The following is a 19,411-nucleotide window of genomic DNA, read 5'->3' as shown; positions in this document are numbered from 1 at the left end:
GCTATACCATGATCTGGATAAATGGGAACATTCACAGACATCCTGCAAAACTATCATGTACTAATTAACATAATTAAATCACCTTGGTGCCAAAAAGTTGCGGTCTTGTGGTCTGCGTTACATGGCTGAAGGTGTGAATAATTGTCAAATCGCTGTGTAAAGATGTTAAAACAACAGTATACATGGGTGACAGTGGCTCATTTACAATGGAGTGTGGATGTTGCTATTCACTCTGTCATGTACTGCTGTGCTATGCACACTGCAACCTATCCATCGGGCCGGTTGTGTAGCTACACAATGCACCACAAAATTCTCTTTAGAATAGAGAGCAGAGAAAGCTCTCTGGTAGCTAGTCATGTAACTTTCACAGGTCGATTGCTGGGCTTTCCGCTTTTTTTCCCTCTTTCTTTGTCAGCCAGGCTCGGAGACCAGTTGCTCTAGCTGTAGAGGGGTTCACACTAACCAGCAAGATAAATACACAAGCAGGTCACCCTTACAGATGAGGTGGAATCACTCAAGGCATGTTGTCTAAGCACTAACCAGTCTTTACCAGAGCTCCTGATGGGGGAGATGGGATTTGTTGCATGCTAGTGCCAGGTCACGGTCCTCAGGATCACCCCACCAGGAGGTAAGCAAGCCGGGGTCCTGTGACAGATGTAGCAGATAAGGATGAGCAGAAGTGTAGTCAGTAAACAAGCCAAAGGTTGGTAACAAGTGGTTGCAGGTTGGCATCAAGCAAAGCATATTTGAGGAACAGGTCAAAAGTTGGTAACAAATGGTTGTGGGTTGGGATCAAGCACAAGAGTGGTCAAGGAACAATCCAAGGGTCGATGAGAGTAGTAGTGAAGATAAGGACAGCTGTAGGTATGCAAGGAAGAAAAATATCGGCTGGAAAGAGCACAATAATATGGCAAACAGGAAGTGCAGAGACATGGCTTAAATCAGGAAGTTCATGGGAGGAGCAAAGAGTTCCAGGTTTACCAGAAAAAAAAGATCCAAGACAAGGATGTCCAAGGGATCGGGTAGGGAACAATCCAGCATATTATGTGGCACAGCAAGAAGAGCTACAGCCAGATACCGCAGAGGTCCCAGGTTCAGATCTGGACCCCGACACTTTCTTTCTTCATCTATTCATTTTAATTGTGCTTGGCGGTCTTCAGGCCCCAAAGCCTGCAGAGCTCAAAAGCACATTGTGTACTTTATAGATGTGCGGTGTATCCATACTGCTGCTTTTTAAATGCACCCCTCAGTGTTAAAGACTCTAGTCACTTCTATTGTCAAGCACTTTTGAAATTTTCACATCTCTTGTCGTCTTTTAGGAAAATTGCCATTTGCTTTTGATATATTTCATGACACTATAGTGCTTGGATTAAAGTGACTGAGTTACCCATTTGGGTATAAATGCTGGGTTATGACCCATTCCAATTGCCATGAGTGGTAAAACATCTTCATTATTACTAAACAGGTCCAGTTTAATGTGACCAACCACTAGCAAGTAAATAGTAATACTGCTGTGTTCTTCCCATATTTTCATGGGTTACTCTGGGTCCAGGATTCCACCCACATACATGCTGCAAATTTTTTTGTAACAATAGGTTATATTGCATTTTCAACACAACACACGAAAAAACGCATGGGTGGAGAACAGGCTCCCCCATGATGTGTTTCACCAAGATATCGGGAGCAAAACAACATTACAAGTAAGGTAAATAGAGAACAGTGTCAGGGCCATCTTAATGCATGGGCACCCCTGGGCACTGCCCAGGGGCCACAAGTGCATGGGGGCCCCATGATAATCTTGCTTTACATCATATTTGCCAACTGTCCCGGATTTGCTGGGACAGTCACGGTTTTTACTAAGCGGTCCCGGCATGGCCATGTCCCAGGTAGCATCCCGGAACCTGCACTTTGCCCTTCTAATGCCAGTATTGTGCCCTTCTGATCCCTCTCACTCACCCCCATCTTTTCTTAGTGTTTAAAATAGATTTTATTGAAAGTACCAATCAATACTGTATATGTTAAATTCTATCAGCTATTTATACTTTAATTTTTGAGAGTATGTGTGTAAATTGGGGCAGGCTGGTAGGGGCCTCAGTGCATTACTCAGTGCTATTAAGACGGCCCTGAACAGTGTACTTTTAAAATGGCTAATGTGACTGTACAAATAGGCAATCAAGATTCTACAGGTGATTAGGGGGCTGCCAATCTCAGCACTGTACCAAGACAGTGAAGTGGAAATCAGACAGAGAGAAAAGGCCAGTGAGCAGGAGTATGAGGGGAACAATGAGTCAAATACGCTGGATCAAAGATAAGGTTGTAGACGAGAAGAATGAGAGAATGTCATGCATGTACACGTTTCAACAAAATTCAGATATCGGTCCTGCAAGTGAACAGTTGGTTTTTCCATTTTCATTATAATATTTTGTTTCTTGGTCCACTCCTCAACGTCTAGTGCCTAGGGATCTGTGCCCTACCTGCAGAAAGGAGAAATAGTGATATGCCCTTGTTCGCTATTTCTGGGGATTCTAGACAAATCAAGCCCATAATCTGATTATATACTGTAGGCAGAAGTAATCTAAATTCTGCCTATATTGGCCCGAGCAAGGGCATGCCATAAATCATACTCCTTTCTGAAACAGGGGCTGATGTGAACAGTTCGGCTTTCTATGTACAATAAATATGGCAAATAGCAACAACTGGATGGTAACAACGGCTACCCTAGCAACTTCTTCAGTGTTATTGTAAGCCCCAAAGGGCTACTAGGCTCCAAATGCATGTCACAATCTGTCCATGGAAGTTTTTATTACATTGGATGGTCTGTAATTTTATACAAGTAAATATTAGTCACAAAATCCAGCTGGTGATGGGCTCATTTTCCACATAATGCCAACAAGCAGCGGGAGGAATGCTGCAAACCTGAAATGTAAACGACTGTGTGGGCAGACCAACCGCAGCTAGGGGAAATCCCAATTCAATCTTCCCTGTACAGAATAAGTAAAAGAACACTGAGTAGGCCTGTATCGTCGAACAGTGTGCGCGTACAATTACCTTCTCCGTGATTGATCACACACAGGCCAGCCAGAGATCGATATGCACTAATGTAAATGAGCAGAGAGAGCTACATCGCAGGCTCTCCTGTGAGGTCTTTCGATAGGGAGGACGCCAATGGCTCGCTCTCTCATCAGGATGTAACCCGCTGAGCTTCGGGAACAGTGCCACTCTCAGTCATTAGTGTCCTGGAGTTCAATGCTCTCCAGCACTCATTAGTCTCACAGCTATTTGCAGAGCCTTGTGCACTTCATTTCATGATCCACAAGATGTTACATGGAAATACACACCACAAACGATTGTTTACTGTCAGCATAGCAGACATCAATGGCAAGATGGATAAAAAAAATATTATATTATTCTTTTTTAAGTGCATAAGGGACTACCCCATCCTAATAGCAAAAAAAAAAAAAAATCATACTGGAATATTTTCCTGCCAAAAAGTTTGTCAAATATGTTATTGGCTTCACAACATAAAAAGAGTGACAACATTTTAACAGTGTGCAAATCTGTGGATGCCTCCCAGCTGCTCTTTGGACTACTGAACACTAGTGATGAACACCTTGAGATGTAACCCCACCTAATTGTTTTTGCCTACTATTAATATTGAACTGCAGGATTGTGACAAAACCAACCCAAGCAGAAGGCTCGGGCCCAGCACTGCTAAAACTCACCCGCCCACACGCAAGAGTTAAAAGCTCATTTAGTCTAGGGGTGCACAAATATGGAGAAATACTTACCTTACTCGCATCACTGGCAGGCTCCCACCATCCATGCAACCGGTCCCCCGTAGCCTCCTCTCTAAGGGGCTTTGGGCTGTGATTGCATGCTTGTCTCCACCACGTACAATGCAGGGTTAATAGCCCTGCGTTGCACGTGAGGATGCTTGGGGGGAAGGTGGTTGAAGGTAAAATATCACAGTCTGATCAACTCCACCTAGTGTTGGTGGAACCACAGCAAGGGTTGTTTTTGCCTCATACCTGAAGTTGGTCTTTCAAAAACAGGCCCTCAGGCTGAAAACTTGATGTAAAAATTCTGCTGGTGTCTAGAAATTCAATATTAAGGCAGAGCTCAGTTACCATTAACCGAAATGAAAAATGTATTATTTTTAAAATGGTGACAGTCATAAATCAAAGTATTTTGTTAATTCTTTTTTCTTCTCTGGAACAGCCACTGAGGCATTACTGCTGCAAGATCTCAAAGCAGGGACTTCAAGGATTTAGCAGTGGACACTCTTAGCATTAATAAACCAAGTATCAAGTTTTAGGTCTTAAAGTAAACTTGTGCTTTACTCGTGCTGGGTATATCATTTCACTTCCTGGGGCAAATGGAAGGCAGAAGAGCTCAGCTCTAGACTACCCCTTTTCTATGTCTTATTAGTTATGAAGACTAATTCTGTCCCACAAGACACAGATTTGGCACGCTTTCTTATACATGTTATACTACCAGCCAACCAGACACTAATTTCACAATTTTGTGTGTTACGATGTAATGTGCCATAGTTTGCTGTCTCTCTGCATATACTGGGTTCCACGGCAGTAGTAGAAATCGTGTTATGCTTTCTAGAATGACTTTTGAATGGCAGTTTACAACCCTCTGAGGAGGGTTAGGAAGGACCCCCGCTGGAGTGGCCTCCTGTTGAGGCTCCCCCACCTAACCCATACCATTTTTTCCTTTCCCCACCCCCCCTTTTTTTTTTCTTTTCTTCAGGTTACACCCAACATGCTGCCCGATATACCCCTTACTGGGAAGGCTTCATTGGCGATAGTTTCTTAAATACTCTCTTTTTTTAGCACAATGTGTTCTCTCACTATACTTCTTCTAGATAGCTGTGCTCTTTTCCTTTGACCCCCTCTTCTACTCTTTGTTTTTTTTTTTCTTTACGTTCGTTGGACCTTTCAAATACCCCTCCTGTTGTGCCCCCCCTCCCCCCGTGTAAGCAAAGAGTCAGTGCTTTGCAGGGAGAAGAAAAAAAAGTGATCATTACCTCTGTAAAGAGCCCTGTACTGATTGTCAACACATAGTTCTGGGCTGTGATTTGCTGATTCTCCTGATGTGTCAAATCACAGGTGAGTAGGAGCATGCGCCTCAAAACACTGAAAGAGGCGGCATCATGTGCCCGTAGCTGCCACCCCATAGCAGTATATGTGCTGTGATGAGTTGGCAAGTGGTTAATTACCAATGGTATTTGTATTTTGCATCAAATAAAGAAAAAAACGGTGCTAATTATTCTAAAATAAACACGAACATCTAAAGCAGCCGCTAACTCTATTGTGAGATATAACACAGTTCTAAATCATAAATCCATAAACAGAGCTGCGCTAATTAATATTGAGTCAAGCACCAGTGATAAAAACAAAGTCCCAATGTGATAAAAAAAAGTTATTTGGTAACATCCACATCCTCCACCTTCAATTTAATGATCCTGTGACAGTAACCTCCACCATAGATAAAGTGCTTGCTTACCAGATTGCACAGACGCCCTAACAGGGAAGGTCAGTGACACTGGTAGCTCTAAGCCCAGCCAGGTCCTTTAACCATCCAAGGAACCCCTTATGGCAAGTGGACCCACCATCCAGGAAACAATATCACAGATGGTCCCCAAAATACAAAAAGGCTTGCTAGGCATACTGTAAAAAACCTTTAAAAACTTTATTTAAAGTATAAAATTTTGCTTTTACAGCAAAAACATGTAATCGCATATAGAGCAAAACAAGTAGGCTGGTTAATCGCAGCTACCTGTCCTTCCGGGATTCGCTCCATCACCTGATGTCACTGTGCTTCTCGAATCCCGGAAGGACGGGCAGCTGTGATTAGCCAGCCAGCTTGTTTTGATGCTAATGCGATTACATGTGATAGGAGGTCCATGCAATCTAGTAATTAGGACTTTGCTCTTATCACTGGTGTTTGACCCAATTTGTAATATACAGCATGGAGGGGGGTTAATGTACTGCCATTGGTCACTGATGCATTAGTGACCAGTAGCAGTTAATTAACCCCTTTGTGCTGCATTAGTGGTACCAATGTCAGTGTTAATTAACACTAACACTGGTGCCACCATTGCAGCACAAAGGGGTTAATTAACTGACACTGGTCACTAATGCATCAGTGACCAATGGCAATACATTAAACCCCTTATGCTGCATTTTACTGAAATGTAATACCATTAGTAATTAACCTTCCCTAAGCCACCTTCAACCCCCCCCCCCCCCAATTTACAGTTTTAATTAAGCTGATGCTTTCATGTAATTTCATGTTCAATCAATAAAAACCTTTATGAAACAAAAAAAAAAATTAAGCTGCAATCATCTGCTTACTTGTGCGATACACACTGCAGTCATGCAGTGTTTAGTTCCTCCTCCTTGGCTCCTCTTGGTCACAGCACAAGCAGCACTCTATGATGCTCCTCTGAGTCCTCACTTCCCTCTTCCCATCATCGCCGGCCTCAGTGAGTGATGTCACCCGGGGCCGGCCGGAACTACAAAGGCCCTTTCGGGGGGGGGGGGGGGGGGGAGTCCGAGTATCTCCACTGACAGGGAAAGCAAGTGAAAGGCTGGCATGTTGGCTTGTGCTGGGTGCAGGAGCTCACTCTGCACATCGTTGCAACTGCAGCTATTAACAGCTGGTGTGTACAATCGCACACACAATTTCCAGCCAGTTTTTAGAAGCCCACTTCACCTGCACCCTCCCCCCCCCCTTCCTGTAGTAAACTGTACCGCTCAGGGCATCTGCCCCTTCCGCCCCTGCCTTGTACCTTCCCTGGCCACTGGAGTACACCCAGTTAATAGGTACTAGCATAAAGTAGACCACTGATCATCACTATCACTGTGTCTCTGACAACAGCATTATTGACTTATTGACATTATTATGTTTCGTTACTCATGTAATATCTGCCACACTAATCTTTATACCATACCCAAACGACTGTTTTGTTTTTGCATTGTTTGAAAAATTTTCTTCTTTCAATTACATTTTTTTGTTGTGCTACTTGTGGTGTGACTCAATAAAGAAATCATTAGAAAAAAAAAAAGTTAAGTGGTGAATTCTGTTGACGATTAAGAGCTTTAGAAGCCTCACCACACAAAGGCCTACTATGGTCTCTTGCCAAGGGTCAGGATACAACCTGTTCAGCCGTACAAAACCCATCGGTAGGACACCACAAAGTCATGAATTCCCAAGATATCAGGCAGAAAAAAAGAGCCTGTAGCTATGTAGGGGAATCTGATATATACAGCATGACAGAAGACACAAGAGAAGAACCACAGATACTGTTGACAACATGAGAAACGAAGGGAGGCAAGGGGAACAATTACAAGGCCTACCATGGGCACAGTTAGTAGCAAGAAGCACAGATAGGGTGCATCTCCTTAGGAAGAGAATAAGAGTCCCTAGCAAACCAATAATATATTGATCTAGTGTCATCCTGGCAATCAGGTTTGCATATTGCTACATAATGGAAGGTGCCACAAACCATTCTTCTGCACAGAGCAATTGAGCAGTCTATGCCCATCACTTAATTTATATACAAGAATGAAGACGCTACCTGATACCCAATGCCTGTCTATGCATTTCTAAATGCATTTTTGTTTGAAAAGTGTGAATGTTAATCCTGTGGTCAGGTTCTGAACAGTGATGGGAACAAATTGTTTGACTTGTAAATACCTAAAGAGTTATGACTTTAGTGAGTTGTGTGCCTCCCACAGAGAAAGATTTCCTTTCATCATAAGGAGTCGATGGGAGGTGAGTGATATCTGTAGTGACCCAGGGATTCCATATTTAGTGAAAAAAGATAGTTGTTTTTTTTGGGAAATTAGGGCAATGTAAAGTGGTGAAATAAAAGGCCCCGCAAGGTATATTATTGCGTCCAACACTTTGAGAGAATGGAGAGTTTTTGGGTTTGCAAAGCCACCCTATATCTAGGAGATAGCCAGAGTAGGCTGTCCACACAGAAGGGGTCACAATCTATTGAATTCAGGGCCACCCATAAAGGAATCTCTGTGTGGGCCTGATATTTAGCGAGAATAGCGACAGTAGTTGGGCAGTCTGATATTATATTAGGTGTCCTAGTATTCTAAGTTTGGACTGATCGAGGGTATGCCTAGGTAGTAGTGGTCTGCCCCCTTTCAATATAAATTGCATAACTTGTAGGATTTTTTTAGTGTGGGAAGGAGTCAAGGTGGGGGCAAGGCCTGAAACTGGTAAAGTATCTTAGTAGGTAGGTAATTTTTATTGTGGCTAGTTTGCCTAACCATGAAGGGTGGCAATTATTCCAGGCACGTGAAAGGATCCCTAAAACTGAACACTGGGCACAAAACTTTCATTAAAATATATCTCAACAGCCACAAAGGATTTAAAACCCACTTTGTAAGTAAAGCAAGAGGCAATATACCAAAAACTTCCAGCCGGGGGCATTATGTCATGGGTCCCAATGGATAGTCTGTCCTGCATAATCATAGCTGGTTAAGTATGCCAAGAAGCACTATAGTTTCTCAAAGAATGGGAACCAGGAAAAACCCATTAGAGCTCCGGCTGTAAGTTTTTGGTATATTGCCGATTTTCTTACTATATGTGAGTGCATTTTGATCATTTATCTTTTTATTTCATAAAATACTACTACACTTAGAGCAGCGCACTCTCCCTTTGGTTTTTATTTGTTTTTTGCCACTGTATTTTTACATCCACTGATGAGACCATCCACCAGGAGCAGCTCCCTATCCACCCTCTATACATCTCCTTTGGGGACCATCAGAGGGATGCCACCTGCTGGAAACATTGAGTAATGCCTGTGTTACAGTACCTTCATGTGAGTGCATCTCTTTCTGTACATTGTCTTTATTATTACTATACCGAGAGTCGTGTGCTTCCCCTCTCTCCTTTTTCCTATTGTTTTATATCCAGAGTATTCCTAAGTAGCTACCATCCATTGATGTCTCCACTGTACATATTGATACTCTGACTTTTATCCATGTGTACGTGAGTGCAATACTTATTCTGTTTTTTATTGATTTTGCTAATACTACAGTGCTTAGACAGTGGTGCTCTCTCTACCCCTCACGGTTTTCGGTTTTTAAATGATTATTGGCAGGAGAACTAGTTTGAAGGAGAGACTGCTGACACTGTAACCGTTTATTCCCTCTATTGGATTCTTTATATTATATGGACTTTATTTTTATGAACATTGCCTTGAGATTTACTACTAATCACCCCTTGTCCTTTTGCCTCTGATGGTTGTATACTGGTCTTGCTCCTTTTGCACTGGGTTTCAAGTACCGTATATCCCATTCTGGGGCCATATTTGATATTGCTTTTGAAAAGGAAGAATACACGTGGCTCGTTTTTTGATAATATTTGCTTATCACAGAAGTTCTTTAGGTTGGACTGGGCTACCTCCAGGCCCACTTATCCTCTATCCAATAGAATGCATGTGCTCCCACTGTTGGAGACTCTCATAAAATTTACAAGGGTTAGGACTGCAGGTAATACAGGGTGCCATGAAGGGGAACTGCAGCTTATGCATGTGTTTGCAAATGTGCACTAACTAAACCCCTGTTTTTAACGCATACTGTTAGACAGGTTAAATCGGTTGGTAAGCAGACTGGTTGGCGAGTTGACCTGGGGATTTTCTCTGGTTTTGTCTTGCTTATCACAGACGTTCACCATGAAGTTTGGAAAAGAGGATGGTTGTTTGCAGCGCAGATGTTATGATAAAAGTTACTAAAGTAGATTCCTACATAGGAGAGTCATATGGTCATTTCAAACTCCGACGCTGACCAACACTGTCTTTATCATCTTCATTGTTACCTTTTATTTCCGATTGGCCAGTCAAAGTCGATTAAAGAGAATGAAAACTCCATATGGCCGTCTAACAAAAATGACTCCAGTGTAAATCGTCACACTCCGTGAAGCTACACATTTGTGTGTGTGATTAGCACCTCATTTAAGGAATGCTTCAGGGTTGTACTTTAGGTTTAGTGGTCTTTTATGTGTTAACAAGGAAAGTGACAAAGCCAATTAGCTGTGACTTTGTGTAATGAAAAGTAGCTGGCACTAATGATCTCCATGGCTATAAATTACACAGCAATTTACTAATTGAACTAATTGTACCCTTTCTTCCTTCGGCTTGGCAATCAGAGTGTATGCCGATACTTGGCTGGGTAATCCAAGGAATAATATTCTTTCTTCCACAACAGGCTTCGACAGCCCCTACTGCTCTGAGGAAACTACAGATGCCAAGACTTAGACTTCCTCAGGAGCTCTATGGCCCTTTGTTCCTAATCCTTAGAAGCAGTTTATAGTTTGCTTCTCTATGCTGGCACTCTGAGGAATCTTTTTATTATCCATTGACTATTAACTGCCCCACCCATGAGCTCTGTGTTGCTTGCAAATGGATTGTGTGTCTGCCATGTTCAGGTTTTACTATATGATCATGGCTGCCAATGCAAAAATACTTATGAATGCCAAATCTCATAATAAGATTTATTTTCTCTCTTTGCAGCAATATAATAAAAAGCTGACCGCTTCTTGCTTGGCTGGCATTTCAAGCTCAGCATGCCATAGTACAGCCAAAGCGGTTTCCTTTTCACAGAAGCAGAGCATTATGGTAAAGGATACATAGGCAGCCATGAAGTTTTTGCAGCTTTCTCCTACTGTAGTGTGCTCATAAAGCCTAGTACACAAGCTGTAGTGTGTACCCGGCTTAACTGACAAAAACAAACAATCCACCTTCATTGCTTCACAGTAGCAATGAAGGTGGATTGTTTGTTTTTGTCAGTTAAGCCGGGTACACACTACAGCTTTTTTCGTGTAATAAAAAAAAACGGTCAGCTCTGGTTGGAGCCGCTGCACTAACCATGCAAGGTTAGTTCAGCGATCTCCCCCGCTAAGCTGTTGTGTTCTGACAGGGGGGCGGTCGCCCCCCTCCAGAACACTCCGATCAGCGCTCTCTGCCATTGGCTGAGAGCACTCATCGGGAGTTGGTCAGCTGCTGGTTTTTCAGCATGCACACCCGATAGAAGTCGGAACAGCCGGCTTCTGTTGGACAGACCGACATACACACAGGCCGAATGTCGGCCTTTTTATTTTTAACCGGCCGTTGTGTACAGGGCTTTAGGCCCATCTGAGCTAAACAGGGTACATGGTGGAATCTTCACTGCTGCCTATTGTATTATGTATACAGTGATGCCTCCTAACAGCAGCTGCTTCTGATAGGAGGCAGTCACTGTTCATCTGATAATTCTCCACCTGGCTATGACAATTTTTAAATTGACCTTTCAAATTTTGTCTGAATCCTTTGCTGGAATAAAAAAAATGCAAGCCACCTACAAAGGCATTGTGCCCAGACTAAAGCAGCTATTGTGTACAGTGAATGTTAACTGCTGTGACTTAGTACGTGCAGTATCGAAGGTGGTCCTTCTCCCTCCTAGTCCAAGAACTCATTTGAAAAAAACAAGAGTTCTTGCTAAGTGCACACTATTACAGATGCACCCCCGTTTCAGATTAAAGCACCTCTTTATTTATGAGAATGCTGGCTGCAGCTTCACCCCAGTCTGAAGCCCAATTTATTGGCATTCCTAAAAAGGCAGGTACACCCAGCACTAATCCCCTGTCCCCTCACTAATCTGGCTTTTTTTATACTAATATGAATATCCAATCAGTGCTGTAGGGTCGTTTGATAGAGCTGCAGGTTGCTAGTAAACGTATAGGACACTAGCAGGTCTATCACACAGCCCAAAGACACTACTTGTTCATTCGTAATAAAAAAGATGATTCAGGACTCCGAGGCTGTGTAATCCATCTGCCAGGGCTGTGTATGTTTATAAGCAGCCATAAGTAAATCACACAACCGTGATCCGTGGTGTTCGGCACGCTGGTCTCCAGAGCAGACCCTACTGTCAGGGACTAAAGCTGACACTCACTAATCTGTTTCCTTGTTAGCAGTGTGGTCGGACAGTGGTGGTGGTGGGGGGGGGGGGTTGCAAACTTTCTGACTAAACTGAATGGCAAGACGGAATTAAACGCGACCAAGTGGGGGATTAAATAAAAGTTAAACATTTTTTGTGGGACTACTTCTTTAAGATTACAGTTTAGGAATTAACATTCACTAAATGATCAAAAACTTTGACACGTTAAATAAGAGTATTAGCATTGCAAGAAAACCTATTTGGGCCAAAATTTCCTATGCTAACATTTCTTGCACTAAAACTTGCCAAAAACAACCAAGCCAATTTTGAAGATCAGCAGAGACCTATGTATACACACACAAATCCTATATGCACAGATTCCATTAGCTCTCATAATGGAATTATAATTTAGTACTAGTGATCCCCATTTCTCTCAGTATTACCAACTCCTCTTCTTAATACAGCCCTCCCCACTAGAGATGAGCTTGTTCATCCTCTGAACTCATCTCTAACCCAGACTCCCAACATTTTGCAATCCAGTGAGCTGTGGGTTTGGGTCATTCCCCACCCTGCAGCTCATGGAAGCTTCGGGGAATGACTCAAAGTACAAAAAAGTGGGAATACAGAATTCAGGTTAGAAATGAGTTAGGAGGATGTCTAAGCTCATCTCTATTCTACACAGAAGGCCAACTGCTTAGCATGGTAAATTTTAGCATATAGTTACATAGTTACATAGTAGGTGAGGTTGAAAAAAGACACAAGTCCATCAAGTCCAACCTATGTGTGTGATTATGTGTCAGTATTACATTACATATCCCTGTATGTTGCGGTCATTCAGGTGATTAGGTGATTATCTAATAGTTTCTTGAAGCTATCAATGCTTCCCGCTGAGACCACCACCTGTGGAAGGGAATTCCACATCCTTGCCGCTCTTACAGTAAAGAACCCTCTACGTAGTTTAAGGTTAAACCTCTTTTCTTCTAATTGTAATGAGCGGCCACGAGTCTTATTAAACTCTCTTCTGCGAAAAAGTTTTATCCCTATTGTGGGGTCACCAGTCTGGTATTTGTAAATTGAAATCATATCCCCTCTCAAGCGTCTCTTCTCCAGAGAGAATAAGTTCAGTGCTCGCAACCTTTCCTCATAACTAAGATCCTCCAGACCCTTTATTAGCTTTGTTGCCCTTCTTTGTACTCGCTCCATTTCCAGTACGTCCCTCCTGAGGACTGGTGCCCAGAACTGGACAGCATACTCCAGGTGCGGCCGGACCAGAGTCTTGTAGAGCGGGAGAATTATCGTTTTATCTCTGGAGTTGATCCCCCTTTTTAATGCCAATATTCTGTTTGCTTTATTAGCAGCAGCTTGGCATTGCATGCCATTGCTGAGCCTATCATCTACTAGGACCCCCAGGTCCTTTTCCATCCTAGATTCCCCCAGAGGTTCTCCCCCCAGTGTATAGATTGCATTCATATTTTTGCCACCCAAATGCATTATTTTGCATTTTTCTACATTGAACCTCATTTGCCATGTAGTCGCCCACCCCATTAATTTGTTCAGGTCTTTTTGCAAGATTTCCACATCCTGCGGAGAAGTTATTGCCCTGCTTAGCTTAGTATTGTCTGCAAATACAGAGATTGAACTGTTTATCCCATCCTCCAGGTCGTTTATAAACAAATTAAATAGGATTGGTCCCAGCACAGAACCCTGGGGAACCCCACTACCCACCCCTGACCATTCTGAGTACTCCCCATTTATCACCACCCTCTGAACACGCCCTTGTAGCAAGTTTTCAATCCATGTACTCACCCTTTGGTCCATGCCAACGCACCTTATTTTGTACAGTAAACGTTTATGGGGAACCGTGTCAAATGCTTTTGCAAAATCCTGATACACCACGTCTAAGGGCCTTCCTTTATCTAGATGGCAACTCGCCTCCTCATATGAGTTGGTGAAAATGGACATTAATTTAAACCATAGAAATCAATGATCGGTTTCACAGAGATCTGTTGAATTATCTCTGTCCATTAATATGAAGTAATTACTAGCACTAAAATACTGTATGGATGATAATTTAAGCTACTCCGTCTGTCGAACAGCCAAGGGAGGAAGGACTGACTCTGGGGAGCGATTACATCAACTACAATGCCTTTGAGGTTTGGGAGTACCTGAAGTTTTCTTTCCTTACTTTTAAGGCCTGGTGCACACAGGATATCTGTTTAGCCCCTCGAAATGCCGGAACTCCTGACAGAAGAGAAACTGCTTAAAAAAAGTGTTTAAAACTGCGTATTGCACATGCAAATGGATGTGTCAAGCATTTGAGTGTTAATGGATTTCACTGAATAAATATTCTGTCCAGTGAAATTAACGCGCAATACGCAGTTTTGGATGCTTTTTTTAAGCAGTTTTGAAATTCGTTAAGGCTCAAACATGCCTAAATGTGTCTAGCATTTAGGTGCATTTACATGGATTTGGGCGCGTTTACAAGCGTTTAGCCGATTTCTGTTTTTTTTCTGCTCTTTCTCTCCTGAACTCAACTTCTGATTTTTTCCAGCCTGTAAATACTCCTCTTCTAAAACCCCTGTGAATGCCTGCATGTGCATGGACATATAATTTACCATAGAAGTGCTTTTACAGGCTGGGAAAAAAAAAAAAAAAAAAAAATCGCCAAACGCCCATAAAAGAGTGCATGAGGCCTAAGCAACAGGTTCCCTTTGTCAAAACAGGGAACACTTTAAACTTGAGAATAATTCCTTTTCAAAGTGGTTTTATTTATTTTACAATGAGTCAGAAGAACATAGCAACATGCTAATGTCCGATATAACAAATACCATCTCACACAATTACACAGTTTACACACCTGGCGTACACAGGATATCATCTTACCAAAAAGCTATTGGCCACAAATAAAGTGTAGATGCATCGTACAAATAAATGTCTTTCATTTTCTCCCTTTGATCCGTTAACTAGAACATTTATAGCCTTTTGTTAGATCTGCTAGATAAGTGCAAAAATATTGCCTGCTGACCCTGCCAAAAATGTTGTCTTACGATAACTTCCTGTGCTTTCGCTGACTCCTATTAGTTATACTGCCCCCAGCTATTTTTGTAAAACCATGAAACACCTCCAATAATGTTATGAGGAGAGGAGAAGGGGAGGTATTCTGTAGTCCTGTCCAACGACGACAACATTGCTCCTCCATAACTTTAGAAAAGAGGAGCAGCACTCTCCAAATAATCATACACCTCAGTAAAGTGCTAATCTATATATAGTGCTGAAACCAACAAATGTCCTGGTGTGAATATTATAAAACCTGCAATTTACAGTCTGACATGTAAACAGAAGTACACCATGCAAATAATGAGTGATGAGCCCCCCAATACTTGCACTCCAAATTTCCCTCTGTTAAAGAGTGCCTGTAATGGCTTTCACCTTACTCTACTGCACTATAATCACAAATTGTGCTGTCTCTCCTGGTGGACTACAGACTCTACATTCATCTTCATAGCATCAATGATGTAGTCAAGCATAAGAGAACAGTAGAAGAAGCATTGTTAGCCCACTGCAGCAAGTTAAGAGCCCAGTGGTCAATGGGTATTTTTCTGCACTTACATTTTAAAGGATAAAGCATAGGATTTTTTGCTTATCTGTAAAATCCTTTACTTGGAGTACATCATAAGACACAGAAGACTTCATACTGAAGACTACTTGGGTTATGCTGCCCCCTTCAGGTGGGTGGACACTGGGCAAAAAAAATCCGGAATATCAGGTCCTCCCATGGCATAATGCCTCTCAGCTCAACTAGCCTACGTTTGATAGTAAGAAATTAAGAACAGACAAGATGTACTTGAAGAAAAGCTTCATATGAGGGCTTCATATTCATGACTACTTTGGATGCCCCAAAGCACTGAACATAAGGGGTGGGCAAAACCCAGAAACAGAACAGAACAGTGGGGAACCCCTCAACAAGCCACCTGCAAAATTTTTCCAATAAAACTCGCATCCACAGAGACAGAGGCATGAATATCTACCTGGTAGAACTTTGTAAACATATAAACAGAAGACCGGGTAGCAGCCTTACTAAGTTGAACAACAGAGGCACTAACACTCCTGGTGAAATGGGCCTTCATCGGAAAAAGGAAGCACCATGCCCTTGACCCTAAAGGCTTGAGACATGAGCAGATGAATCCACTTAGAAATAGTGGATGAAGAAGAAGCCCGACCATTGCGAGGACCCTCAAGCAAAACAGACAGGTAATCCGACTGTAGAAACAAAGCTGTAAACCTCAGATAAAATTTGAGCATCATCCACTTTGTCCTTAGGATGTTTAGGGTTAGGACAATTAGGGGTTGATTTACTAAAGACAAATAGACCATGCACTCTACAAGTGCAGCTGCTCCAGCGCTTAGTAAATAAGGGGAATCTCTGCTTCCATCATCCAATCATGCGCAAGCAAAATACTTTTTTGTTTGTTTTCCTTGCACGTGATTGGGTAATCTTTGCAAAGTGAACTAAGTGAGCTAAGCTTTGAAGCAACTGCACTTGCAAAGTGCACAGTCTATTTGCCTTTAGTAAATTAACCCCTAAGGCGGCAAAACAATGTTCTGATTCATGCGGAATGAAGAAACCACCTTAGGTAAGGAGGAGGACCAAGCCCTCCATACCACTTTATCCTGGTGAAGGACCAGGAATAGCTCCTTGCATGAAAGCACATCCAACTCTGGGACCCTGTAATCCAATGTAACAGCAACTAGAAGAAAAATAACCTTGCACATGAGGAGTGGCAAGAGCATCGTTTGGAGAGGCTCAACAGAACCCTGCAAAACACAGAAGACACTAAATTGAAGTCCCATTGGGGATTGCATAGGCAGAACAAATCTGTGTGAATTATGGGATGTCCTCCACACTTTTATCCTGCACAACAGGTGAGGAAGAAGCTGCAGAAGTGGGAAGGCATAGATTAGGGAAAATGGTTGCTTGAATTGGATACAGGGATGCACTGGATGCCTTCAGCTGCCATTTGTGCTTTTGCTGGGCGTTCCTGTGCCTTTAAGGAAGGGTTGGCTCCCTCCAGGCAAACCTGCCCTTAATCTATCAACTGCTATATATGGTCCAACTTGGAAGACTCTGAAAATTAGGAGAGTTAGGACTACAGTGCACAGAGCAGCCTTGACATGGGCACTGTAGCTTACGCATATATTTGCAAACGTGTGCAACTAAACCCTCTGCTTTTATCATGAATTGTTAGACAGGGTCAAATTGGGTTGTTTTGCAGGCTAGCTGGTAAATGTGCTGTGAAACCTTTGAGAGGAGGGACAGCAGGCAACGGATGCCCTATAATAAGTCTATGGCATCTGCCAGGCATTTGCGGCCGTTGCCAGCGATTTCTCCTCTAAACAGAAGCAGCCGCTGGAGAGATCATGTGACCGGACCAGAGCAGCTTCAGAATAGGCAAGTATACAAACCTTTTTCTTGCAGGGTTAGATAAAATAGGCTTATAATAGAGGTGGGAGTAGGTTTAGCCTTAGTTAGATTTTGACTGAAATTCCACTTTAAGTTATGGCTAGAGAGGTGAAGGGGTTAGAACCCCTGTTAGGCTTTTACTGTTATAAGGGGCTCATTTAGAGAGATCAACAGATTTACAAGACAGGAAGTGAAGGAAAAAATTCACAAACAGCAACAAAAAAATAAAAATGACCCCTGTCAGCTTTTTATTGATGTCTGTAGATTTCTCCCACTTCCCTCATACCGTCTGCTGAAACCATTGTTGCAGTTTTAATAAAGAAGTAAAAACCTCTCCGGATAACATTAAAAATCTGACAGTTGTTCTATCCTTTCTCCATTCTATCCAAAAACAAAAAAAGTTTTGGCTTGACATATACTTTAATACAGAGAAATATTTTGGGAGAAGTAGTAAGATAGAATGAAACAAACAATTTACCTTCCTTCTCTCAAGTCCAATATCAATGACAAAGTGCACATTGCTTATCCAGACCAGAGACTCGCCACGGCTGCTTGTTAACACCACATTCCTCCCACGGTCAGTGCCGCCATGGGCCAGCCCATCGTACGGCGTGTAAAAAGGCAGACTGTGATGAGGATAGATTGGAAGGGCATGCAGTTCACCCAGTGCTGGATTCATGTGTAAGCTTTCCTGATGGATCATTTCAAAGGCCTTTCGTATTTCCTGAAAAGAAGTACAAATTGTGCAACAAAATACATGACTTGGGTCACCCCTATAAATCCTACACGACCCTCTAAAACTCCACCCCCCTTAACCACAATAAAACACTTAACACAAGGTGGAGTTAAATGGTTGCCAGGCCTTTTATTAAACAACATAACAATAACCAACCAATAAATAACAAGAGCATTAAAACAAAATATACATGCCCTCAGCCGCAAAACACTGCCCCGGGGACATTAACACTTGCCAGAGACCTTACAGGTCTACCAATACCTGGTCCTATATTGGATCACACCCAACCAGAGGACACCATGCCAACCGATGGTTCCCTACTTGTATCCCACCAACAGATTTTTAACCCCATCCAAGGGTTCCCAACCACCACCATAATACCTACATACCTCCTGCCTATATACCCCATATGAGGGAGGGATGTTCATCTGATGGCTACCAGACTTGACTGTTACTGTCCCACCCCTTCCTGCAGTCTACTCTTCTACACTCCTCCCCATCAACATCACCTCAACCAATCACTTAAGTAAACCTCACACATCTCTTGAACACGTTAACTCTATGCTGTATGGTTCCCCTTCCACCCTGTCATGCCAGCCCTACGCTTCATTCGTTCCCCAAAGCTCTGGGCCTTCCTTAACCATTGAAACAACCAGTGTCCTTCCTAAGTAACTGCCTACCCTTCACAAGCAGTTCCAGTCAACAAGCTAAAGCGAGAAGTAATTTAATAATGATAACCAGCAAATACTACAGATGTGTTGAGATAAAAAAAAATTCACTCCATTACAACATGGGGCTAAACAAATGAAAACCAGTTAATTCCCCCATCTATGCCAATAGCGTGGATAAAAGAATCTCCACTACCAGCAAATGAATTCAGGCAGCCACGGTACCCTGAATACAATGGGGCTGCTGAACAGTGATTGCATCTGAGGGGATGCGGTCACCGTTAAGCCAATAATTTTCCACCTGGCCCAGTCAATTTTTTAAATCGACTTTTTTTGAGTTGGGTGGTGCTTGCAGGGCCTTCCCACAGCTCAAATTCCTGCTGAGTGGTCCGGAATTTAAACAGTCTACAGGGGCCTTAAATTTTCGACAATTCATTGATGCCAGAATCAGCATCTTAAACCTAGGTGACACCCATAGTGGAAAAAAAATTATATATTTCGATAAAAACATCTGTTCTAGAAAAAAAAAAAAAAAATCAATAGAATCAAAAAAAGTAAATGAAAATCATTAAAAAGTTTCCTTCTAAAATAAAAAAAA

The 19,411-nt window shown here is 42.4% G+C and overlaps 1 protein-coding gene across 5 annotated transcripts in view; it reads right to left on the bottom strand.

The window, feature by feature from the left end:
* The window catches only part of DHX32 (DEAH-box helicase 32 (putative)), a 202,982-nt gene that overhangs the window by 66,433 nt on the left and 117,138 nt on the right, over nt 1–19,411 (bottom strand). For all 5 annotated transcript variants that reach the window (XM_073595742.1, XM_073595745.1, XM_073595740.1 and 2 more), the window contains one exon: nt 17,888–18,133. In XM_073595742.1, the coding sequence (XP_073451843.1) occupies nt 17,888–18,133 (246 nt within the window). The remainder of the gene's footprint in view (nt 1–17,887; nt 18,134–19,411) is intronic.

Source organism: Aquarana catesbeiana, linkage group LG08 (assembly GCF_042186555.1).
Source record: "Aquarana catesbeiana isolate 2022-GZ linkage group LG08, ASM4218655v1, whole genome shotgun sequence".
NCBI classification, from domain to species: domain Eukaryota; kingdom Metazoa; phylum Chordata; class Amphibia; order Anura; family Ranidae; genus Aquarana; species Aquarana catesbeiana.
Note: the sequence above shows the minus strand (reverse complement) of the source record. Positions and strands in the feature narration are given on the sequence as shown.